Here is a 26120-nt window from a genome sequence, read left to right as displayed (position 1 = left end):
CGTCTCTGGCATTTCGCGTAGTTCAGTGGCTTGTTTAGCCTCCCCGACACTAAACAAGCCAACTACGCGAAATACCAGAGACGTGAACGACTTCGTACAAGCTAAAAGACTTGCCAAAAAGATACCTCTGCTGGCAGAGTAAAATTTCAGAGAGTCAGCACAAAGATATTTGTAACACCGGGGATATTTCTTTCTCGAGCTAGTATTGAATCAGTAGTTAGAATAACTAAGAGATTTAATATTCACTAATTTGTTAAGCATTTACAATTTTCAATCATTTGAATCGTAAGTAGCAGTAGAGGAAAACAAAGTATATAGAATTCAATGAAAAACTTTATTGTATGCTTAGAAAAAATAAGCAACAAAAAGTGTAAACTTTATTTGACTTAGCATTATAGCTTGTAAAAAATAATGTATGACTAATAGCAAATGTTAAGACGAAACACAATAAAGCTATTATTAATACTCCCTAATGAGTGTGTAGTTGTTTTGAATTTTTTTAAAAAAAATTCGGCGCATGCGTATTTTGGGCACCGTATTTTTTCTAAGTTTTTTGGCGGGAAAATTACCGCGAATCAAGAAGGTAACGTGGACGAAAAAACTTTGGGCGGGAAATCTTACAGACATTGTAGCGAGCCCGAGTGGAACACATTGTTTATGCGGCGCTCCGTTCAAAAGTCGGAAAGATTTCCCGCCAAAAGACTTAGTTTTTTTTTTTGCGAAAAATTGTCTTCATACTTAGTAACTTACCTTAGGAAAATCAAGAGAATTAGCAGGCAACAAGCATACTCTAAACCAACTCAGTGGCTTTTCGGAAACGATGAAAACGCTTACGTTGAAAAAATATCTCTACCATACAATAAACCCGCTGCTTGCAGAAAGCGAACCGATCGAATCGAGTAAATCTTGTCCAAAATACAAAGCACAAAAAGCCATTGAATAAGTTTTCGAGTTGGTTTCTGTTAAAAACAAAACACAACACAACCATATTTTATTGCAAAGACATTTGAACTAAGTACTCACTTATCTATTTAGTGATCTGTGAATTTATCTGTTTCTTTCTTTAGTTGCTTATTTATTTAGTTTGTTATTTAATACGAGGTGTATCTTTTGTCTTACATTGATGTTTCCAAGTTAACATTCAATAAAATTATTAAAAAAAATACACAATAGAAGCGCACTAATCCCCCACTACAATGCAAATAAGATGTAACGAATATGAGAATACTTGACAAATTTCCACTTAACTAAATCTTTTTTACTGTCGAAAGAAAAGCTTATTCAAACAGACTTATAATCTATAACATTGGAAAGTTCGTTATACTGGGATGGCACTGTAGAAGGAGTTCATCCAGAGCCTCAAAAGTTGCAATGCATTACAAGTGTGTCGAAATAAATTTTTATACGAACCGAGAAGTTCTCAACGATGTCCAACAGCTTTCCTCCTTAACCGCCGCCCAACTAGTCTTATGTATAATTCAAAGTGTCAGTAGCTCAATCGAGCTACAAGTCATCTAACTATCATTCAATTTCCGTTGTTCAGGTATGGGACCGCCAAGCATCGCTCATAATATCATTCAATTTCGTAAAAAATGATTGATAGCACTGAGTTTGAAAATGTCAGTTGTCGGTCACTTTGGTTGTCCGAGTTCGCAACCCGATGTAGCGGCTTGTCTTAAAATCGAACTTCTCAATGTCTGACGTTAGTATATACCAAACCAGTCGACATTGTTTTTCACGCGTTCTGATTGGCTACTCAAACTCCAGATAAGAAGCAGTTAATTAGCAGTTTCATTTATGTAACTTACTCCTGGAATCTTGAATAGAATGAGTTTTCAATACACATAGTTCTCCACTTCTCCACTGTTCCCTCTTGACCACCAGATACGGAGTTTCAGGATGGGTTTGTGGACAAAGCCTATCCGGATTCATTTTGCAGAAACCTCTTTCTGATTGCTGCACCGTGTTACTGTAAGCTACAACTTAGACATACCTAACTGAAGCGGGAAACGGCGTGTGCTCTCGCAGGCTATAACGACGTTGTCTGCTACATAAAGTTCTCAAACTCATTAATAATTCATGACGACCGAAAAAAGGAAATCATTTCTGTCAAGTAAAAAGGTACGAAAGTAACTCCGATGAACATCCTGCAGTACTCAATATTTGAGTCAACAACCAGGAGATAGATTTAGATTCCTTAGTGGCTATGATCATTTGTTTAGTGGCTTTGATTGTTTGCATAGAACTTTGTTAGGATTCTTTCCTTTGTTTATTTCCTTAGAAAATTATGCGTGTGATATTTGTATTTCTTGTAATTTATATAAGCTACGCTTGTTTGTAAAATTATAAGCTACGCTTGTTTGTGAAATTATCCATCGTTTGATAATGGTTTTGAATTAAACCGAAATATTACGTTTCTATATATCTATCTCCTGGTTGTTGACTCAAATATTGAGTACTGCAGGATGTTCTTCGGAGTTACTTTCGTACTTTATTACTTACATTTGTCGGCTGGAAACTATTGTCAAGGCGGGTTTGAAATGCGATCCCAATTATCATAAGATTTGGTTAACTTTTGCTTTGAATTTCTCCAAGAATTATAATGGTTTGAGAAGCTTTATCAGACACTCAAAAGAGTGTTCCATTCGAATTCCCAACATCTTGAAGTTCGGTAAAAACTCGGCTGCGCCTCGTTTTTCCAACCTACTTCTCGGTGTTCAGTGGGAATCGAATGAAACACTCTTCCTCGTGTTTGATCACAGTTAGAGTGGTTTTCAATCGAGTGTTGTAAAACCAAACCCAAAGCAATTACTACGGCCAATCACAACAGATGTAAACAGTGCAATGAACCAAACAGAATTTAAAGCAAATACATGTAACTGGCGCCAAGCGCGGGAAAACGCGTGCGATCGATGCACGATTGGTTTTGGTTTTACATCTTATTGGTTGAGAAAGTGGCGCGAGTTTTATCAACAAATCACAGCGCGTATTAATGCAAAACCAAAGCAAAAACGTAATTACTTTCGACACTCTATTGAAAATCGCTCTAGTAGAGATTTCTATGGTTTGTTTGATATATCATTTCTTTCGCCGCTGTCATCATCACTAAAAGATGATACTTCAGACACAGCAATTAATATAAGTTTAAGTTTAAGATTTATAGACGATACTTACAATTGCGAGAAACTCAACAGCAAACGTTTTTAAAATAATCTTCATTTTTCGACCATAAGGAACTCGCACCACGAGACACAGGCGACTTTCTCTCCTGTAATAAAATAAGCATTTGACATAAACAATTAGCTAAAAGAGTCCGACAAAATATTGCAAACAAAAATGTGAGGATGCCACAAATAAAAATCTTTCGGAAACGAACCTTCACGACTTTCGGCCCACGTCTTTGACGTCTTCCTCAGCACAGAGGTGTTGTCGGCAACACAGAACTGTTTTCTCAGGGTAGGGGAACTCTTTTTTCTTCTCAAGAAATTTCTCAGCATCCTCGATGAGACTAAGGAAGATGATCCGGAAGGGATTAAGATCACACAGGAGAAACCGCAACCACCGAAACTTTACCACAGAGGAGGAGGTGTTGAGGAACTGCACGCTGATATCATCGTAATCTTCGGAAATCGTTGCTAAATCTTTGGCTATCTCCGGGAATCCTTGATTGATCCTTGGCTGAAATTACTGGACTTGAAATTATTTTTGATTGGCTCGCAAAAGCATAGAGTAAGAGAGGTGTCGCGTTTACTAAGGTGTATTGGGAGCGCAAGTAATAATGGTGATTTCCGAAGTTACCCCGAAGAGGTCCGAAGGCCACTGACGACCTCTGAGGGTCGCTCGAAGTATCACGAAGATTGTCGAATGTCACGACGGGTGGATTGCCTCCAACCCTCCTTTACAAAAAAAAAACAGTTTCTCGGCACACAGATGAACAGTATAAATTGCCAGATTTTCGACTGCCTATCTCAAACCTCAGCATCTACACCTATTTGTTAAGTATGTACCGCTACGCATCAAAGTAAATATATTTAAATAAATACGATCTCTTCATCTTTCTAATTGAACAGAAAACCACTTCTACCGGTTATCTCGAGCGCCCGCTTTCGCAAATCAATTAAATTATTTTTCTTCAGTGTTCAAAATAGCAGGAGTCGAGTATACTGATGACAAAACCAAAGACAGCAAACAGAGCTTGTAAAATAACATGGACAGGCGGTCTTCTCGTTAGCAATTATTTTAAATTCAGTCAGGTTTTTAATGAATGCAACCATCTATGGACAAAAAGGTGATTTGCACCTGTTGGAGACAATAGAGGTGAGACCAGGGGATTATCCACTGAAAGCGTTTTTCAATGCAACAGTTACTTCCTATTTGCACAACGCATCGCGACTTTTTAATTTAAACCAAAATAGACGTGACCGTGAATTTCTCGAGATTATCGACAACAGAAGCAAATATAGACATTCGAATCTGTCACGAGACGGAAACGAGCCCGATCGAACGTTCGAGAGTTGTATCCTTGTTTACACGGCGTTTTAAGGCTGGCATACAACTGTGACATCGCCACGGCAAGAACAGTTTGTCCATGAAGTTTGTTTTCAGCGTAATGGAAGCCGGCCTGAACGACCACAAGGAGCCGCTTTCGCGTTGGCCGTCGTCGTCCAACGTAATTTTTAACCAAGCGGTGGTTGAAGGCGACGTGGCGAAGGCAAGATTTTTATTAAAATACGGAGGAAAACAAATTGCGCTCAACGAGAAGAACCAGTACGGGCTGACACCACTACAACAAAGCTGTCTCGGGGGAAATACAAGGCTAGTTATGCTGCTTCTTGATCACGGCGCAGACATCGAAGGGAAGGACAAAAACGGATGGACAGCGCTTCACTTTGGGATTGTTGCCGGCCATTGCAATGTTGTTGGTCTTCTGATAGACTCGTGCGCCGATCTAACTTGCGTAGATTGCAAAGGCCGCCTGCCGATTGATCTCGCACAGACGGAAGACATGGTAGTTTTGATTGCAAGAGCAATGGAAAGCGCTGGTTACATCGAGACTGCGCGATTGTACCTTGAAAACTGGGGCCTGCGATCGCCCGATCCTTCATCGCCTGTATCGCTTCATGAAGACATGGATATCCCAGAAATATATACAGATATTGAGGGGTCTTCAAAAGACGCCACAAACGACTGCATTAAAGATAAAACTATTCAGGCTTTTCGGAATCAAACTTCCCTCGATCCCGTAGTTAAATCAAATTAAATCCGTTTTCAGTCGGTCGCTATTTTTCTAAATAGGGAATTTACTTTTTATAGTAGTAAAGATTGTTTTTATATTCACGCACCATTGTATACATAGAAACGGACACACAATACGGTTTAAGATCGATAATTTTAGGTTTTGGATGGCATCAAACTTCGCATAAACGAATACATTTCATAAAATATAAATAGAAGGAAGGATTTCAAAATTTTCGTCGGAAAATTTCCTTCGAAAATAGAATTTGCCGATTCACCAGGCTTCTCAAAAAGATACAAGAAAATGTCCAGTTGGCCAAATTCGTAAAATGACTCGACCTATTTTCATTTTTTTGACGTATAGATGGAAAATTTCAGTTTTTGTAATGGAAATACCCATTTCAATGAAGATGTTAATTAAGGAGAATCTAAAAGTTGGGAAAAATAAAATCAGAATTTCGATTAGAAAAAATGCACCATCGAATATAGCAATTGAAATCAAGCGAGATTGTCTACGTTTTGAAGTGGAACGTAAGTGGATTTTGTCAGATATTTGGCACGATTTCAACGCACGAAATGTCATCAAAACATCAGTTGTAAATTATACTGTAAACCCAAACAAGGAGATCACACATTTACATAACTTAACAGGAATTTAGAATCCTGCGGTCGAATTAAACTCAACCATGGGTTTAAGATAAGAACAATTTAATGCAAGTTGCGTGTTTACAGTGGTAGAAATTTTAATCTAGGCGAATAACTTGTATTTACAATTTTACTATACATTAAATTTTAATGAGCCAACTGGTTTGGTGTATCTTATTTGGAATACTCAGCCTCGATAACACGAGAAAAGATAAAGACTATCGCAAGAAAAAAAAAAACTAAATCGAATAAATGAAGTCAAATATGCAAGTAATAATTAAAATATTCGCGGGAAGCAGGTAGCGGGACACTACCGTCCCGCGATCCCAGACTTAAGGGGGTTTCCAAACGGCTCACCCGACAGTAAACACAACTAAAGGCCACTATGAAGGTGAGAAACAATTTTGTGCACCTTACAACAAACGTCGCGTTGTAAGTTGATTGCTTGTTGAGAGTATTAGTATTATTACCACCTCCGTTGGCAACAAATTTTTCATGTTTGGAAAAGTTGAAACAGCGTCTGCTTTCTATCAACTGGTAGCCCGCACAGCTGGCGGTATTGTCTTCACAGGAATACAGTCAACTCTCGCCTTACGGACACCTCGCTATTTTAGACACCCCGATATTACGGACAGCAGCTAAATCCCCGGCTTAAATAAATTACAGACGTTCGACTGAAATAAATTCCTGCTGTTATAGACTCTCGCTATTTAGAACACTAACTCGCGGTCCCGAGGGTGTCCGCAATAAAGAGAGTTGACTGTATAAAGTTTTGGCTGTATAAATCTTCGCTACTTGTTTGCCCAACCGCCCCAAAATCCCGCCAGCTATGCAGACTCACAAAAAGGTAAATTTGTTACGCGCGGGGGCGACAGGACGAGCAACTTACAACGCAACATTTACTGCGTCACAAGGACCGTCACAAGTTGCACAAAAATGTTGCTCGGATAACGTGGAGAACCAATCTCTGGTCGAAAAAGAAAAACCGTGATACCAGCGCCAAGACCGAATATGCCCAGGTTAGGATTGCTCAAGAATTTACTTCTGATTGTTTGAAAAACGAGTTTGCTCTGATTGGAACCCATAATCTAACAACTAGTGTTGTTCTTCAAACCAAACTATTTTAAACAATTTTGTAATAAACCAACTCGTAGTTTTTCAACTTTGAATTTCGGCTCGAATCAATACTAGGGGAAAGGATAAAAGATTTGCAAAACCCATGAATTTCAGCGAAAGTTCCAACTTGCCTCACAAAGAAACCAAAAGTCACCAAATATGGCAGTTCTCACAGTCGTTCAATGACTTGTATCGTATCATTCACTGGCCTATATCGTTCATTGACCTAAATGGTATCGTTCACTGACCTGTATCGTATCATTCACTGACCTATATCGTTCATTGACCTAAATGGTATCGTTCACTGACCTGTATCGTATCATTCACTGACCTATATCGTTCATTGACCTAAATGGTATCGTTCACTGACCTGTATCGTATCATTCACTGGCCTATATCGTTCATTGACCTAAATGGTATCGTTCACTGACCTATATCGTAGCAAGATCTTGCCTTGTCTTCTCCGTCTTGATGGCTGAAAGTCGGAGACCCTGGACGATGCTCTCACAATGTAGACCTATTATTTTACACGCCTTCTTAAAGATAACTTGCCGGTGAATCCTAAGACCCATTTTTCGGCCAATTAAAATTTTAATAAAACTGAAAGCAAACAAACGAAACAACAACAACAAAAACAACAAACAAATGAGAAAGATGTAACATTCAAAATGCCATGGGCCAAAGATTAACATCTGAGTCCCAGACGAGAATCGAACCCTTGAACTTCGGTACACCGGTCGGATGTAACAGAGAAATAAACAAAACAACGACCCTTTCACAAATTGAGCGGATTCAAACCCATTGAAAAATAACCGCTTCCACACTTGAAGACGAACAGTCGTCTGATTTTGTCCGTCGATCTGGTTGTCTGTGAAGACGATTTTTGGAAGTCGATATGTTCGGCTTGACGGACAAGTCGTCCAAAGTCCGACTTAAATTCACACCAGACAAACAAATGGCTTGCATTCAGTCGTGGCATACTCAGAAGGGGATGCGTGAAGTAGCAAAAGCAGTGATGTCCTTGTGGGAAGTGAGGAGAAGATCGAGTGCAAAGCAAAATAACAGATTATGCGGGAAAGTAATTTGCCAATGTTTTGGCATCCACCGAAGACAAGAACAGACCATGGGCCCTCATGTTGGAAACAACGGCTCTGAAGAAAACTTCAAACCAGATTTACTGAATGACTCTGAGAGTTCGTACTTTGATGTCAAATCTCTGGAACGAAGTTGAATCTTCACTGAGTCGCCAGAAAAAAAAAAAAACAACAACAACTAAAATGATTGCTTCAAGCAACGAAAAATGCACAAGCCAGACTACAACAAAGCCTTAGTACACGAACATGTTTTCCTTGCCACGTCTCCGAAGAAGCCTTATCAAAGAAAGCCTGACAAATATTGTCATACATACAAAATATAAAACTTATAAAACACAAACATATCAAGAAAAACGTGCCCGTGTGCGTTTAGCATAAGAAGTCTCGGTACCTATCCATAAAACTCGATGGCTTTAGTTTTGTAGGGTTGTCCATCTTCAGAGTTCAGCTCTCCGCTCCGGATGTTGTGATGAGCCATGCAAGATGAGTTTAAAAAAAGCAAGGTAACATGACGCAAGGTTGGGTATAACGCTAAAGTTTACAGGTTTTGCTCATTTTAATGTGACTTTTCCAGCAAAATCGATGATTTTACTGTCTAAGCCTAAATTCAAATTTGAAGAACTACAAGGTTATCTATCGGTATTTGGCAACACTAGATTGAATAATTTCTTGTGTTTTCAAACAGTTTTAAGATCTAAGACTAAAAGATTTACCAACAACGAAAATATAACCTCTTCATAAAATTAACCCCACATTTCACTATCATTTAGAACGTTTTACAATACTTTATTTGGTTGTAAGGTGAGAATCTAAAACTATCTCACAACTATATTATAAAGTCTGGCTCTCAGTCGTTTATTACACCCCTTAAGGGGAATGAATAAATATATAAAACAAAATTCTCTTCGACGATATTTTCTCTAACCGCGGACTTTACCGCAAAAACGTCTTCTCGAAAACCACATTTACTTTCTTCGAATTCAAATTATACTTGCAACCTTTCAAAGGGTTGTCACGTAACGAGTCTGCCTACCAACTAGTTAGTTACTCGTTACCAGGGGACCTTGCCTGAATGTCACACAACACTTATACCCAGTAATGCATTACTGGGGAAAAGCCTTGCTTGAATGTCACACAACGCTACTATAGTGATCCATTACGGAGGATTGAGGAACGTTGCAAAGACGACCAATGAAGAGTTTAGCCAGTTGTGAAAATTACAAATACTAAGAATTATTCACTTGGCATCGACTGCAGGTTTAGAAGCAGGCTTGGTTGGTTGCTTACCATGCTCATAGTTAACGAGTTTCTGGCCGACAAGATATCTGAAAATACAACCAAACAATTGCAAACATAAGCGTGCGCATGCCATGGCAGATCCAAGATGGCGGACTTTGGGAATTGATGAGGTTGGTTTTCAAAAACCAACCCCAAATATCAAAATATTCGCAGTAGAAGTCGGATTCCTCGATAAATAACATTTCTAATGATCGATCACATTCTAGAATTTTAGTTTTGATACCGTGAAATTCGAAATATAAGACACCTGAATATAAAACCACAAACCTTATCCTAAAATCCTTCCCATAATGACCCCGCCACCCCCACCACACCTCTTATTCCATGGGCAGTTTAGGTCAGCTGTTCTAAGCTGTTAGTTTAGTTTTTCAAGCTGTCTTTACTACGAAACTTCATCAATTTTGAAACACAAGATTCCCCCAATAATAAACGACTCTCTCCCCGAAAATAATAAGCCCCATAAAGAGTCCTTGGAGCGAAAACAAGCCAAGGGATTGTTCCATAAAATTCGGAATTTTACGGTATGATCATAGGACAGATAGATGGTAAATGTTATTCCCGGTCATCTAACAGGGAAAATGCATTCACTTATTCACTTTGTCACCAACACTGAACTATACTGAAAGAAGTGTAACCCAAGACAAGCTATAGTGTCATTTCTCAACTCAAGTCATCTTTATTTAAGCAGGGTGGCCCTTGTAGCACTAGGTTGGTATCAATGGGGCCCCTTTTCTATACCCGTGCCAAGAATTTTCCGGTAATTAGTTCGATATCGAGTTTAAATAATGTGGGAATCAATGGCCGCTTTCCATTCGTCCACAAATTTAAGAAATCCCGGGTAAGGAATCGAATGGAACAGACATTTTCCGGAAAAAAAAAATCGCAATTTGGGGTTTACCTTGCGAGGTTGTCCTAACGTTCGGGAAAATCGGAACAACCCGACAATACTGTTCCATTCAGCCATCCCAACTCGGACCCAGTTTCTCCGACGTAAGTTGATCGTTTTATTTCGGTTTACGTAGAAATGAAACGTGAATAGAACGGGTTTGTTTTCAAGTCGGTTGCTGTTACCCAGAAAAACCGTTCCATTCGGCGCCTAACTGAAAGTACCCAATGTTCTCCTTATCAGGGAAGATGAAACCAAAGGACCCGCGCGTCCGCAGAGAATCTCCGACAAGGGAAAGAGAAAAACAAACCCCTCAAAGGTGTCTCCACTTACTTATCATTCCTGATGCGTTCGTAGAGGAGTCTAAATTGTCGTCCTTGGAAGATGAAGCCCACAATCAGCACAAACATAGCCAGCAGGAAAGGGTAAATACGACGAAGACAGAACAGCGAGGTTTCGGGTGATCGCACTGGGGAGAAAGAATCAGAGCGGTCAAAAGGGATATTCCACAGTGTTTTAAGGGAAATCAAACGCACAAGAAATGCTAAGTAGCCTTGGAAAGACTTGCACTCACAACATGGACAAAAACAATCCTCTCCGCGGAGCTTGTAACGGAAAGGTAACAAAAAAAGTTTCAGCTGTCACCGGAGGTGCCCCCAAAAGGTAATCCTTTCGCTAATCTTGGGTTTTAAAAAAATTCGTACGCTACCAATGGCTTTCAAGGGGAAGTCAAGAGGAGCACATAAGGGGAACAATGCATGGTTTGAAATAACAGGAAAGGAGAAAGAAATACATGTGAGCCATACGGGAGGATGCACGCGGTTAACATCAAGATGGGAATGGTAATAAAACCTGACTCGTACCCAGCTGTCAATTTGAGCCTGTACCAAGGGGAGACTGGATTCAAGTGAAGTAGGGTGTTTTGGGATGATCGCTTCTCTCACATCCAGTCTATTCTCGGCTCAAATCAAAATAATGACTGGGCACGAGCCCAAGAAATAAAGAACTCACCAATTATGGGTACGACGCCTGCAGCGATGGTGTAAGGGACCGTGACAGCCAAAAGAAGACAAGTTACCACGGGTAAGGTGACGTGACGGAAGATGAACACGACGTTTATATTCCGAACACCATCTTGATACACCTGACACAAAAAAGGACAAGCAAAATTCGCTTTTACTCTAAATTGAAAGCACTATAAGCAACAACTAAACTAAACTAAAACAAAACAAAAAAAATTAAGTTTGAATGGCGTTCTGTCGACCAGAAACGATTTTGGTTTACAGACAGTTTTCAATGAGTTAAAAAGATTGCCTACACGGCTAGGCACGGTTGAATCCAAATTTTAGCCACAAGCAAAGTACTCGGGGGGGGTAAAGTTTGCGCAGCAGTTCCTCCAAAGTAAAACGCTTAACAGGCAGTCACGCCATGTCTCATTCCAAATTGAATTTGGTCATGTTTGTGCGTGACATGTCCAAGTTGTCATGCAAGAACAGCACTTGTTGTAACTCGAATCGTGTTTGGTCAGTTTACTCTACATGGTCTGCGTGACAACTGCGTGACAACCAACCTGTTCCAATGCTCTTTTGAGCCACCAGTTCGGTCCCATCATGGTCACTGCACATATGATCTTCATATGGAGCACGCCAAGAGCCCAGTCCTAATATGGAAACAAAAACATTAGTTTTCGCTACAAGGGGCTGGTACCTAAATGTATGTGTTGCACACTCACCTGCCAGGGGAAGAACAAAGGGGTTTGATCAAGAGGGACTCGCAGAGGTGCCACCACAACGAGCTCAAACAGTAGTCCCAGCAATAATGGTACCAAACCAACAAGGGCAAGGGCCACGATTACACACTTTAGACCCTGCAAGTAACAACAGAGCCAATAGCGTTAGAGCAACTTTGAAAATTAAGAATTGACACAAACGCAACGAACACATGGAACAATTGAAATACAAAGGAAAAGTGCGCAGTTGATGCCAAACGCAGTAAAGTGCGGGATAACCATTTTACTTCCCATTGCTACAGAAATAAATTTGTTTTGTGATATTTGGTTTGAGGAAACTTTTTTGCTAATTTGCTCCTAATTTGCTCGTCGAAACATAGAAATGAAAGTGGTGAATCCTCGAGACGAAAAATATTCATGATTCTTGACAAATCCGGCCAAAAGAAAGATACTGATATTTTAACAAACATTGTCTCGGTAACGTTACAAGTTTAACAAATAGTACGGTACCTTTCTGATTACCTCAAACTAGCAACCAAACAAACTGATAGTAACCAAAAACGATAAAAAGAATGCTTAGACTGACTGAAAGAAAGAATACACAGGTAACTTACCAAAAGAAACCACTCAAAGAATTTTCCAGCCACGCCCTTCCAGCCTAGAGGAAACCACGAGAGGAAAACACTTCCCACTCGACAAACAAGCCAGATGATATAGAGACCACAGGCTGCTGTGTACAGCTCATGGACAGACGCATCACCCATCCACAACAGCATTACACTGCGGCCAATGAAAACTAAACAAAAACAATACAGAAATTGGGGTTCACAACGGACGAGAATGGCATGGACCGGAGCCAGTTAAGGACGGTGCCTACTTTTGTTACTGCGCATACGTTCTGCGCATCTCGAGATACTCGGGTTTCCTCAGGGTGTTGCCTACTAATACAGGGATATTTTTGCGCGGTTTAAAACTATGCGGAGAAAGCAGACCTTAGCAAGTGCTCTTGGTATCCAAAAAGAAAATTAGGGGTAACCATACATTTTCAGAGATAAAAAAGCTTCAATATTGAACAAAAAGCCATACATTGTTCTGTATTTTACTGTTTTTTAGAATAATTGTTGCTTTATTGTCTCTAAAAGATGCATGGTTACCTCCAAATTTATTTTTGGATTTTAATAGCCCTTGCTAAGATCTGCTTTCCCCGCATAGTCACTCATAAACCAAACAAAAATACTTCTTTATTAGTAGGCACCATCCTTAATTACGGTAGTTGCACTCATAGACAATGACATGGACTCCATTTGTAGAGTAAGCATAGATGCATTTAAAAGTAGTGGAAACATACTCAATATAAAGAATACACATATTAAAATAAAAACAAATCTAAGGTCTGTAAATCGAATGCGTCATTTTGAAAGGATGGTGCTGCAAAATCTTGGAAAATAATCACCCTGAAAATGGTACGCGCTATTTTGAAGAAATTCGAAGGACTAGGATAAAACTTATCCTTCAAATTGGTACATTCCGTTTATGAACTGAATGGCCTGGCCGGCCAGTTCTGACAAAATTAATGGAAAGCACCGTAACTCACATACTGCATCTTTATGCTGGCCTGATGCAAATGCTGCAGTGAGATTGGGGGCACAAACAAAGGTGTGTTACAGATGTGTGTGAACCTGAATGTTGACTGAAGAACAAGGATATAAAAGAATGTCCCAAATCTTACCAGGTCCAGTCAAAGTCATAAAACTTGCAAAAGAGAGTGATACACACATCAGTATGACAAGCAGCAGAATCTAGAAATCAAACAATGCATATGAACAGCTGTTATTACTTGTGCCGTGAAGCCACAAGTCTAGAAATGGCCGGCGTTCGAATTATTTTTTGTGCAGCGAACAGATATCGCAAGTTCCACGAGTGTTTGTAAATAGTCTTTGTATCAGATGGACGGCACAAGTCAAGGCTATAATCTTGGACAGATTAAAATGAGAAATTAACCCCCCCCCCCTCCCCCTCAAAATCAATGATGAATTTGCGCGCAAAGTCAAACGCGCCAATTTTCCATCATTGAAATGGGGGGGGGGGGGGGGGGGGAAGTGGTCTTAATTTTTCATTTGATCTGTCCAAGATTGTCGGTCTATGAGCAAGTTAGTCTAGACCTCTCCCTTTTCACTATGAACTATGCAAGAGTTTAAAATCAGTACAGATTACAGGGAGTGGGGTTGGAGCTTGTGATAGTTACTCAGAAGGCAGAACCGAGAACGTTTTGCAATTTTTAGGAGCAAGTGATGAGTCTTGTTACTAACATACAGCACTACTACTTCAAAGTTACCAGATCAGCTTAACGTCATAAATCATGATAAATGAACAAGCTACTGCAACTGACAGTACACATATCACTTAAGTCAGTTGTGAAGCCACTGTTGGTCCACTGTTTATCTCACCTTAACGGTCAATTCAATGATTGAATGCGTAACACTGAGAGTGATCTACGGCAACTCTCCAAGTTGTTTTTTCTTTCTTCAGTGGCCATTTGGAGACTAGTAAAATCTTTCAGTTTTGTAGCAAGGCTGTTGGCAACTCTAAGGTTGCAAGGACAAAAATTTTAGTTGCTTTGGCACCTAAAATAGCCGAAACTTAGAGGGTTGTATATATGTCCTTGGTTGTTCTGTCACAGGGGAGCGTTGCGGCATTTTGAAAGGATTTGGCCTAAAAAAGGTACCATACTTGATCCCCTTACTTTTAGTAATTAATCTAAGTTACCTTAAAAGCAAACATGGGTGGTCTGACGTACGGCTGAAAACCAAGCGCTGCTCCGCCTTCAGGAGCTGCAGCATTTCCACCAGCTGGCTGAGCCTGCACTGCATTCTGATCAGCAGCCTCACCTTGTTGAGCATGGTTTCCATTCTGTTGGACATTCTGTTGGACATTCTGTTGGTTGTTACGGTTATTCAAATGCAAACCATACACCTAAAGAAAATTCAAAATTTCTGCATGTTACAGACTGTTTGACAAATAGGACGGAAAACACCAAGTTTATTTTGTAAAATGCTTGCAAACAAAGCCCTGCAAAAACATTTGCTTTTCCTAGCTTTTGTTTGACTCGTAAAAAATGACTATTTCCTTCCTGAGTGGAACAAGAACCAGAAAACCAGAAGTAATTTGCAGGCTAGGAAATGTAATTATGGAGCCATAAACAAGTATTCAGTAGCAACAATTGTGGAAAAAATTGGTTAAGAGAAATGCAAATTTTGAGCATATATTTCAATTTCCCATGAGCAAAACACCGCCTGGAGGGTACATGTAGCAAACCTTCACTGCCCTCTCCCCCTCACTCAATGTTGCTTTAAAGGCTGGACGATGGTCCAGCTTTCTTTTCAGCGGTGGACTGATATTGATGAGGGGGAGTGGGGACTGAGTTTTAATGTATCACTGTAGTGGTCAAATTTGTTTTGTCCACGATTGTAGTATGATTTCAAAGATCACATAGCTAATCAGCTCAGAAGACTGACTTACGTTTTCAGCACCATCCAAAGGCACATCCCCTAAAAGATATGACCTGAGGTTCCTGTAAATAGAGCAGAGAAGTACTTAGCTCAAGGGACATTTCATACCAATGCAGGACAAGGAGAATCATTCCTGGCATGCAGAAACAGTTCAAAACTTACAGTACAAAAGCAGCTGCCACAGCCCAACCACGCATGACATTTTTCAGCCACTGTCGAGTATGACCCTGTTCTAACAATGCTGGCAAGACAACTTGGAGGAGCAGTAACTCAAGTGAAAGCTCACTGACTGGAACCTCACTAAAAAAGAAAAAGAAAATGAAGTTAGAACAACTTGAGTAATGTAGATGGAATAAAGACATACATGTACAGAAAATGCTGACAGAAATGCACTTTGTGATGGATATCTTGGATTTCCCCTTTGCTTGTAACTGTGTTAATATATATATACTGGTACTGACACGCTTTAATCCATTACATTTGAGATTCTATATACTTTAGCACAACTTTGAGATTTAGCAAGAAATAGTAAAACTTGCTTTAAAAAATAATATCATTACAGACTCACTCCTACAGTCTATGGTTCATAAAGCAAATGATCAGACCTAGAAGTACTTTTAATTCTTAATTCTTAATAACTTCTGCTAAGTCTGGAAACAGACAGAGACAGATCAAAAGGAAGGAGAGTAGAGCGGACCTGGATAACTGGACATTGTATGGAAGAAAGTTTGGCAAAAGCCATTTGATGAGTCTGACAGGAAGGTACATCATCAGCAGTACTGTGGTGCCAAATACGACCTGTGGATACAAACAGCAGAACAAAAGATGACATGTTCCCTTGTTTTGCCATGAAATACTACCCTACCTGTTTGGGTGAGCCGAAAATAAGATTATCAAAGGTTGTGAAGGTACATACTGTACTTCGTCAGCTCTAAATCAGATCCAAAGAATGGTACAGAGCAAATAGCCAGACCTAATCGAATGTTTAATTCTTTATTGTAATTTTTCTTTAGGGGTTTAAAAATAGGGCTAACCTCAAAACTGCCTCTTCTGCCAAAACTTTGGATTATGAGACACCAGGTCTGTGTAGTTTTTAGTTTTGTTTCTTGAATTAAGTACGTATGTGCGAATACATGTGTGAAAGGTGATTCACAGTGGCTTGCCCCTGAAATGCATTCCAGACTGTCTTAGTTTCAAGATGACATTAATGCCTTTGAATAATAATGATGAAGAGTTTTGCAAGGGTATGTCATGGTACAAAAAAATGATCATCTTTCATCTCAAGCTAGACCTCAGAGAATTATCATTACAAACAATTACACACAAAATGGAGCAAACTGGCTTCTTAGTTCTTAAGCTTACCAAAGATAACAAGAACCTCCTTGAATGTCTGTAAACTGGGAGTCGTATCATCTGAAATTACAAACAAAATCATCAAAGGGATATACAGTGGAACCTCGATTTAACGAACCTCTATTTAACGAAGACCTCGATGTAACGAACGATATTCTTTGTCCCGGCCAAAGTTACAGTAAAATGTATGGAATAGAACCTCGATATAACGAACCTTGATATAACAAATTCTTCGATATAACGAACATAATCCGGAAGCCCAAACGTAAAATCTACCTCGATATAACGAATTACAATGTCAACACGCGACAGAAGATAAACGCTGAACAGATCAACACTCTGAAAGTGTCGTTTTTTTGTAAACAAAATCTGCGTGTCTGCTCAAAAGTGAAAATAATTGCTACTGAAAGCCACCATGCTTAATGAATTGCATCTCAAAACGCGGCACTGCTGGGTGACGAAAATTGCATTGAATTGCGTGACAGAAGTCACCTATGTTGAAAATCAATCATTAACTATGCCTTCGATATAATGAACATTTTGGTCGTTTCCCCTCAAGTTCGTTATATCGAGGTTTTCGATATAACGAACCCTCGATTTAACGAAAAAATTTGGCCAGTCCCCAGCGACTTCGTTAAATCGAGGTTCCACTGTAACAAGCAAAAGCATCAAATTTAAACTGTTCTGCCTGTTTTTGACCAGCCATGGTTTTGTTTCTCACCTCTTGTACAGGATGAAAGTCAGGGTCGTTTAGATTTCTCAAGAACCACAAGACACCAGGTCTGAGTACCTCTCTGAGCAGTAGCACAAATGATGCAAAGTAGAACACATACACCATGCCAACAAGCCAGTGAAGGAACATAGCCGTGCCTGGTAAAATAAAACAGAGCAATGCTTAAGTTATGAACAGCATATAAATGTATTATATTCATATTACAATCTTCTATAGGCCACTTTGAGGTAAAGCATGGGACTGCGTTGAGTTCCAGATTTCATCTAATTTATAAATTGACACTACCATATAAAAGATCACGCTAAGATTAGTCATTTGGCCAAGTTTGGTGTTGTCTACCAAAACCATACAAATTCTGAAAAAGTTGCTCATTTTTGTTACCCCTGTAAAAAAAATCCTGTCAGCTGCCATTTCAAAGAAACTGAGTTGAAAATTACGGTGTTTATCATTTTTTGAGTATATCACAGAAATAAGAAAAATTTTGAGAGTTTACATGCTTTTGGGAGATGTCGTTTCAAAATTAGAGGCGCACTGTTTACAATTTCTAAAGTTTCAGAAACTACTACCGCTACCAAACAAACAATTCCATACAAGGAACGAGGTGGATACTGACCACCATTCTTATTCGCAACTTCTTGGACGAATTTTGTGAGCCAATAGTTTAGGGAAAGACTATCCAAGTCCTCCAACTTCTCTTCGAGACTTTGCACAAGGTGCAGATCATATTCTTTGAACATGCTTCCCGGGTGAAGTATACAGAATTTTGGCTCGCGGGCTGCTTGCCAAGTTCTGAAAACCTCAACGGCCCACTTGTCTTTGTACCGTGTACTTTAAGGCTTGGACTGTGCAAGCAAACAATATTCTTCTTGTGCACTTTTGGGCGGTTGCAACCGGCAAAATTCATCCTCAGCTAACCAGTCCATGTTTCGGAACTAGCTGGACGCCACTGAATGCAAATTGAGGCTACTTGAAATAAACAAGCTTCAGTTGTGAAAAACACGAACATTATCATCACAAACTGTGCGCTGATTAAACAAAAGGAAGCAAAAATCACATGCTTATGTGATTTTTGCTTTCTTTTGTTATTTTGTTTGCAATCAGGCGCCGATTGAGAAGCCATTTCAAAAACTCGTGCTTCGTGTTTTACCGAAGTTTCCAAACACTCGAAAACAATAAAAGCCCGAGCCCGTTCATCAGTTTTCTCGTGTTTGGAAACCTCGGTAAAACACTCGCACTCGTTTTTGAAATATTACTTAAAATGGTCTTTCATATAGTGGTGTCAAATTGTAAATTGGATAAAATTTACAACTCAACTCAGTCCCCTGCTCAACCTCAAAGTGGCCAATAATAGCAGTAACTTTGCAGTTAATCTTCTCATCATATTTAAATGAATATCACAATCATCTAAATTGATTCACAATTCTTTTGTTTAGTGAATTCACCCAATACAGAATACTGAGTACATTTTCTCCCAACTACAGTATATAGCTAGTTGCCACTATAAACCCAGACAGGTCTTTTTTGCAGGTCACATTACACAAGTCACAAGTACAGTACCATTACACATGCTGGTATATTGTAACCAAGAGGGTTAACGTGCCCTAGGCCTGAATTAGCTTTTTAGTATGAGGTTAGTTCTAGGAGACCCTGTTTAGCTGTTTTATATACAGTATCTCAGCGACCTGCAGTTTTGACCTGCGACCTGTAAGGAAAACTTGCTGCTATAAGCCCAAATCTCAAAATTAAATTTAGTTCATTGTACTTAGTGGCAATCTTATCATAACTGATAAGTGCATTTGTTTGTTTATTAACTTAATTGGAGATGTAAGGGTAAGTTGACCTCACTGGTGGATGAAAAAAGCTGACATTCTATGCATTAACCCATTCACCAGGAGATCATACATTCTGCAAAATAAAAATAATTGCCGTCTTTTACCTGGTGCTGAATCAACACTTATAAGTCTGTCCTTCAGAGTGGCTCCAAAGAGAGACTGCAATTACATGAAATGAAAGGGTTAAAATGAACTCAACTGACAGGGTTAACTACACAGCACACTAATCCAAGGGCCCCAGTGGATAAACTGCTATCCTGCTGATAAAATGTACTCCAACCAACACATTTTATCTGCTGGATGGGGAGTTATCCGCTGGATAAAATTGTCTGCTCTTTGTACAACTGGGGCAAGGTGGAGATGTACTCAATGGCAAGAATGGGCTATAAAGTTTATGGACACTGTATGTGCAGTACGACGTAAGTTGCTCAAAAATGGAATTTTTATGGTACAAGAGTCACTACTTACCAGAGAACAAACATCTAACCACCATCCACATACTAATGGAAACAATCCAATTTCTACCAACATTAATAACGAAACCTGCAAAGATAAAGTATGAAAATGTGAGGTTACATGTACATGTACGTTGCATGTGTTTCAAGACAAGGATTTGTAAAATAATATTGTATTTATTTTCATAACGAAACACAGAATAAAGAATCAGACTACTTGAGTTGTTATACCCAACATTTGCAAATCAAGAACATATGCAATTGACAAGAAATAATTATTTCTCTATAATTAACATTATTAGATGCCTGGTGATAGCTTAGGTTTACTATCCTTATATTCATGTGTTTATTTAGTACTCACTTTGACAACTACATAACACAATCCCAATATTCTTTTAGGTCTGGGAAGAAAAGAAACATCAGCACTCATTAGACATATACTAGTACAACAGCCATGACTCTCTCCAAGGAGTTTAAACCCCCCTCCCTCTTTTAAGATTCAAGGCAAAGACTTCACTTTTCTATCAAATCTAACTTAATCTATGTTTGGTTTATCAACAGAGTTGATAACTAAGCGTAAAGTGGCCACCATAAACAGATTCGAGTGCTGACATTTCCAGCATTAGCGCTTCATCAGAGCGAATCAGCTCTGTTGATAAACAAAACATTCGTTCCTGCTCCCCACTGACACAGCACCAGAGTTTCTTTAGAACCTAACTACCCTTCTTAATCTAGCTACCTGCAACTGACAGCTGAGACTTAACTATTCAAACCGCTTGCTCCAAGACTAAGTAATACAGCTCAAATTCCAACCAACATTTTCATCACAGGAATTCTGTAAGAGTTTTTAGCCAAACCTAACAGGACAAGCTAATTGACTGGTCTGGTTTGTGAGATTCCAAGATACAAATCTTAAAAATATGAAACTCCATATAGTGGTAGTTTTAAAGATTTGCTGAAATAACATTTTTGACAGTTAATTTAACACCTGTAGAGAAAAATGCAAGGATAAAATGCAATAATCAAATGTTCAAAAAATTATAGATAACATCCAAAAGACATACTTTCTTAATCCACAAACAGATGCTATACTCTGTAAAATTTAAATCCAGTCAAGGGAAATTATCTGATACTGTAATTACTAAATGAATGGTTCATCTGATGATAATTCAAGGGCACTGTCGTGTAGATAGTCATTTAAACAACAAACTTTCCTCTTTTGTTACGCAGCATAACAATTATTATGCTCAGGGCTATTATTTGGTTCATGAGCACTACAAAAACTGGGATGGCTTTGACCATGGAAGCCACCCTAGCTTAATAGCTTAATTCAGTCTAAGTAACTTCCTGAGCAATATCATTCAACCAAAAATAAGTTGCACTTGCATAAGAATGAAATCTTATTTTCATTATAATCCCTTAACTCTCATTTACCACCTTATGTTACATAAAACAATTTTAACACTTTTAAGAGAACATCAAAAACGTCAAAAACAGTAACATTTTCAAGAATTGTATAACCATTGTGCAGACAGAGTACCTGGTGCTCACAAACAGACAAACGTATGGATGTAGAAGTACACTATTGATCTTGAGTCAAAGGATACATGAAACATTATGAGAGAGAAAGCAAGAATAACATAGCCTAAAACAGCAGTTAAAAGGCCTTCAAATTTTGATGACTGAACCTGTAAAGAACAACAAGGAAACCACTGGTTAAGTTTGATAAAAACAGAGATCAAGTTAGTGTACTAACTAAAAATAATAACTTAACAATAATTAAGTACTACCTATGGTAGATAATTATTTCACTTTGAGGGAAAACACAACAAAAGAAAGTGTTCAGTATATTATTGCTTCAGTTGAGTTGTACAGCTGTAAGCGTAATGGGCTAATAAGAAAATCTATATCTACCTCGAAATCTGTCAGTAGTTTCAGGTAAGCAACACTATCATTATTGGGTCGATTTGGGTGACTGGTATCAGCCTGCCTGACTGAAAGGTCACATACATTTTGACTATAATCGTGATTGTGACAAAAACATTGCCATACTATTGCGATGTTAGTGATAACATTGCAATACTATTGCAATGCAATTTTAGTCTTCACTCAAAGTCAGATTGTGCACTGTTAAAGAGAGGGATTACTTGTTGCCTCTTTTAATGCAGATATGGCCCTGGGACAAGCTACTATCAAGCCAACACACATTCAAGCAAAAGTTGTATTTTAAGTTTTAATGGTCTACATTTCACGGCAATAAACAACACTGACGAGCAGGAAACAAACGATGCACTTTTCAATCACAGAAAAAGAACTAAGGAGATTATTTGATTACTATTCAAACTATCCATAGTTTAAAAAACTATTGCGATAGTTATCAATAGCTGAAATCGAGATCAATGCACTGCTATCGGAACTCTCACTATTGCGATAAATCAATAGTTTGACGTATTGTTACAATAGCTCTGCTAATGAGTGTACATGTATGTTAAGAATGAAAAGTCCAGACCACATAGCCATGAGCAACTACATGTACGATGATTTCTAGAACTGAATGAAATATAAACAGACTACGTGTATTACTCACCACTTCTTCCAGAGATAGCAAAATAACTGCAAACTGGCCAATGTGGAAAGGACAGAAAGCTGCAGAATAAAATCAGATGCCACACATGCATGTCACAAAAATATGTCTCCTTCTACATTTGATCCCGTTAAGTTGACGAAATTGTTAATCATGTAGTATGTAAAATAGCTTTGTTTATTCAGAGGAAAATAAAGAACCAGCAACCAATTTCTCCTAAGAAGCTCACCACTTGGTCAATGGAGAGATGATGAGAATAAAGGAAATAATCACCAAAGATAAAATAATGTATTGAATGTTGAAACAAATTCTCTCAAGTCGCACTACAAGCCTGAGTGACCCACGTGGCCAGAGCTTAACCTGGTTCAGTAACATGAAGCAACTAGGAGTATTGCTACTCCCCCGGATTGGATGCTAGTCCATCATAGGGTTAACCCCAGCAGTATGTCGCCAGTATCCATTTATACACCTGGATGGAGAGGAACAATGTGGAGCAAAGTTTCTCATCTAAGGAAACAACACAATGAAGCGACCATCCTATGCCTCAAACCACCAACTTTCTGATTTTCTGATCGAAAGTCCAACACACTAACAACTACACCACTCTGCCTCCACAAAACTGTACCATAGGAAATGAGAACAGTGAGGAGTATTTTTTTTACATGTTTGTTCTGGGACTTAAATTAAGGCCTGGTTCCCACCAGCGACAGAAGTGATGGAAGTGGAAATAGAATAATATTGAAGTCAGAAACAGAAGAATCTTTTGACTTAAGGTGAATCAATATAATGGAAGCAGAAACAGAAGCATTCTGATACTTGCAATGTGCACGGAAGGTTTTTTTGTTTTGCCCCCCCCCCCCCCCCCCAAATCCCCCACAGGAAATTCCAGTTTAGCTTCATATTTTAATTCTAAAATTTGGGCTTCTAAGAGCCCCCTCCCCCTAGGAATTTCCAGTGACCTTCCATGGGGTGGGCATGGATTTTTTATGGAACTGCATATTAATTCCAATTCCGTCAAGATTATGATTGCAATTCCATCTCACACTGGAATGGAAGGTTCCTTTGACTTTCAATTCCACTTCTGACGCCAGTATGAACCAACCCTAAAGGGTTAAACCTGAACCGAGCACATCACAAGTTTACAAGTTATCAAGTTCTTAACCACAAACAAGTGGAAAGGTTACAACAGGGCAACCTTTAAAAGGTTTTAAAAGACTTTATGCCAATACTTACCAAAAACCAAAATGAAAGAAGTGTTTAAAGAAACCACCCAAAAGACATGCTCCTAGAAGAAAGGGTGACGTTGTTAATTACACCTGACTAAGCAGTAAAAATAATTCATAACAAGGCTCAGTCGTTGTAACTATCTGAAACATGAAAATAAAATGCTAATAATATTGGTTTTATCTTAGTTTGTAAAAGACCTCTAAAATATAAAATAAAAATAATTACAAATAAAGGCATTTGACAATGTCAACTTAGGAACCCAACAATGTAATGTTAGACTTTTTCTCTCTAACTTACCAAAAATACTAATGAACCATCAAGTCCAAGCATCTGTGAATGAAAACATTCATTGATTTAGAAATTTAACACTACTAGTGTATGTGCAACCTTTTTTTTTTTTGTTCATAAGATCTGCCCATTTTCAAACCGCTCAAATTCCAATTTGCATACACATGGAAGTCAAAATGCTACAAGACCCTACAGTATTCAAAACTGCAACTTCCTTGCCATGTTTGCAAAGGGAAGCTAGACAAAAGGAGGTGAAAGTAAAAAAGACAGAATTCCTTGAACACTACAGTGTACATTCACGCGTGAACCTTCACATATTACAGCAACAATATCTAATGCTGTTAAAGGGACATTTAATTATTCATCCTGCAGTTTTCAAACCAGTTTTAATTTTTAATTCACTCCCAACTGGTCACTGCACCATCCTTGGAACTTAAACCTTGATATTTGATGACATTCATAATTTTATCTTACCCTTTCCCATGTTAATTCCTCTGCTGCCCTCTCCCATTCAACAGGATGAATCCAATTTCCATCATCTACAACAACAACATCAGCTGTTAGTGGTTAGATACAGGTAGGAAAGTACCTTCACACAGGTGGACTAGGATGTACTAAAACTTAATGTTAAAAGTTCACAAATATAAAGCATCATTATGGAATTACTCTCCCTGACTATTCCTCCATGATCACTATATTTGGCCTATTTTGTTACATGTAGAACTTCACCTTTTAGGCCTGGTTCACTATCGACAGAAGCCACAAAAGCAGAATCAGAATCAGAGTGAGAATCAGTCTTCTCATCTAGTGTGAAATATCAATATGATGGAAACAGAAACAGAAGCCTCCCTTTTGTTCAAAATGGAGGAAGGCCGCCATGTTTTCCATTCTAATCTCAGGTAAAGGAATTAGAAATGAGCTTTGCGATTGGATGATTCTTCTGCTTCTGCTCACAATTCTGATCAACCAGTACACACTTGATCACAAGTGACGGAATCAGAAGCAAAACTGGAAGAACAAGATGCCTATACTGGCATTTACGCGTGATGCTGATTCATTTATTCCAATTGTATGCTTTGCAGATTGATAAAATTATCCTTGCTAATGGAATAGTTTGAGTCACGATGATCGCGTTATGTTGTTTCTCTTGTAGTTGTACTGGAAATCCACTAGTGATTACGATAACGTAAGCTTATAAATGACCTCTTCTCAGTCTCATCGTGGTTCTACAACTGTCAACAAAGCATGATTCCTTCCCCAGGAACTCTCCAATTTCCACCATGTTAAATGTCGAGTGCTTCTTAGAAGTTATTCTTTCGATTTACCGCTTTTACTGCGGAAAGTGCCATGTCACGCATCAGTGATGTCGTAAACAAAATTATGCAAATTTCTGGTAAAATAAACATTTATGGTGGAATGCAACCTGACTTGCACGTGATTCGAAGTTGCAGCCAATAAAAATCACAATTTTTTCGAGACGGGCACGGGATACGGGAAAGTTAAAAAAACAAGGCGATTTTTGACTCCCAAGAATTCGAAAGGAATGCGCTACCAAATTTAAGACGTTGGCTGACTACGTCATCCCGCATAAAAAGGAAACATCCAATCCTTGTGATTCTGATTACATCGAGCTTATGATTACAATAATTTTTCCATCTCTGTTTTTTGATTCACACTGAAATGGAATGTTCTTACGTTTCCGATTCTGTCATCAGAGTGAACCAGCCCTTAGCCAGACTGTTACTAACCATCTCCATTTTGAGCGCCATTTTCTGCGTCTTGATTCGCTCCATTGTTATCTTCATCAGCAACATCCTCTGCATTATTGGCATTCTCCTCACCCCCACCCCCTCCAGCTGCATCACCAGCATCACCCCCACCATCATTGTTAGCCTGCAATAGAATCCATGTCAAAGATTATATAAACATTAAGCCAATATACAAGCCGTCTTAAGTAATTCAAACTGTTTAGAAATCACTTAAGGATTCTAACTGCCATAAGATTGCAGTTGATAATACATAAGAGAGATTAAGCACCATGTTTAAGGGAAACCGCAAATATGAGATTCACGTTTGTTTCTTGAAAAAATGAGTACGTGTAGATGAGAATAGTGCAAAATAATGCTGGCCTTTTA

The 26120-nt window shown here is 38.8% G+C and overlaps 2 protein-coding genes across 9 annotated transcripts in view; one reads left to right on the top strand and one right to left on the bottom strand.

The window, feature by feature from the left end:
* The first annotated feature begins 4588 nt into the window (after positions 1 to 4588).
* Positions 4589 to 6039, top strand: LOC146480454 (uncharacterized). The gene has a single exon (XM_085109624.1). The coding sequence runs from the start codon at positions 4589 to 4591 to the stop codon at positions 5258 to 5260; it is 672 nt and encodes a 223-aa protein (XP_084965750.1). The 3' UTR covers positions 5261 to 6039.
* LOC146480453 (E3 ubiquitin-protein ligase MARCHF6-like) overlaps positions 5954 to 26120 on the bottom strand; it is a 26291-nt gene continuing 6124 nt past the window's right edge. Inside the window, exons 8-31 of one of the 8 annotated variants that reach the window (XM_085109615.1) lie at positions 25734 to 25878; positions 24460 to 24524; positions 23995 to 24027; positions 23704 to 23755; positions 22474 to 22532; positions 21494 to 21574; positions 20951 to 20979; positions 20248 to 20287; positions 19900 to 19974; positions 19536 to 19590; positions 17588 to 17736; positions 16876 to 16926; positions 16211 to 16311; positions 15676 to 15813; positions 15524 to 15575; positions 14771 to 14977; positions 13734 to 13803; positions 12619 to 12800; positions 12008 to 12142; positions 11846 to 11935; positions 11287 to 11419; positions 10609 to 10744; positions 7245 to 9415; positions 5954 to 7205 (exon numbers count right to left, since the gene is read on the bottom strand). In XM_085109615.1, coding sequence (XP_084965741.1) covers positions 9328 to 9415; positions 10609 to 10744; positions 11287 to 11419; positions 11846 to 11935; positions 12008 to 12142; positions 12619 to 12800; positions 13734 to 13803; positions 14771 to 14977; positions 15524 to 15575; positions 15676 to 15813; positions 16211 to 16311; positions 16876 to 16926; positions 17588 to 17736; positions 19536 to 19590; positions 19900 to 19974; positions 20248 to 20287; positions 20951 to 20979; positions 21494 to 21574; positions 22474 to 22532; positions 23704 to 23755; positions 23995 to 24027; positions 24460 to 24524; positions 25734 to 25878 — 2166 coding nt within the window. In that variant the 3' untranslated portion in view covers positions 5954 to 7205; positions 7245 to 9327. Of the gene's footprint in view, positions 9416 to 10608; positions 10745 to 11286; positions 11420 to 11845; positions 11936 to 12007; positions 12143 to 12618; positions 12801 to 13733; positions 13804 to 14770; positions 14978 to 15523; positions 15576 to 15675; positions 15814 to 16210; positions 16312 to 16875; positions 16927 to 17587; positions 17737 to 19535; positions 19591 to 19899; positions 19975 to 20247; positions 20288 to 20950; positions 20980 to 21493; positions 21575 to 22473; positions 22533 to 23703; positions 23756 to 23994; positions 24028 to 24459; positions 24525 to 25733; positions 25879 to 26120 lie in introns of all 8 variants that reach the window. The other 7 variants (XM_085109614.1, XM_085109616.1, XM_085109617.1 and 4 more) reach the window with 7 other exon arrangements.

This window comes from Pavona decussata, unplaced genomic scaffold (assembly GCF_977016875.1).
Source record: "Pavona decussata unplaced genomic scaffold, jaPavDecu1.1 SCAFFOLD_53, whole genome shotgun sequence".
Classification (NCBI taxonomy): domain Eukaryota; kingdom Metazoa; phylum Cnidaria; class Anthozoa; order Scleractinia; family Agariciidae; genus Pavona; species Pavona decussata.
Note: the sequence above shows the minus strand (reverse complement) of the source record. Positions and strands in the feature narration are given on the sequence as shown.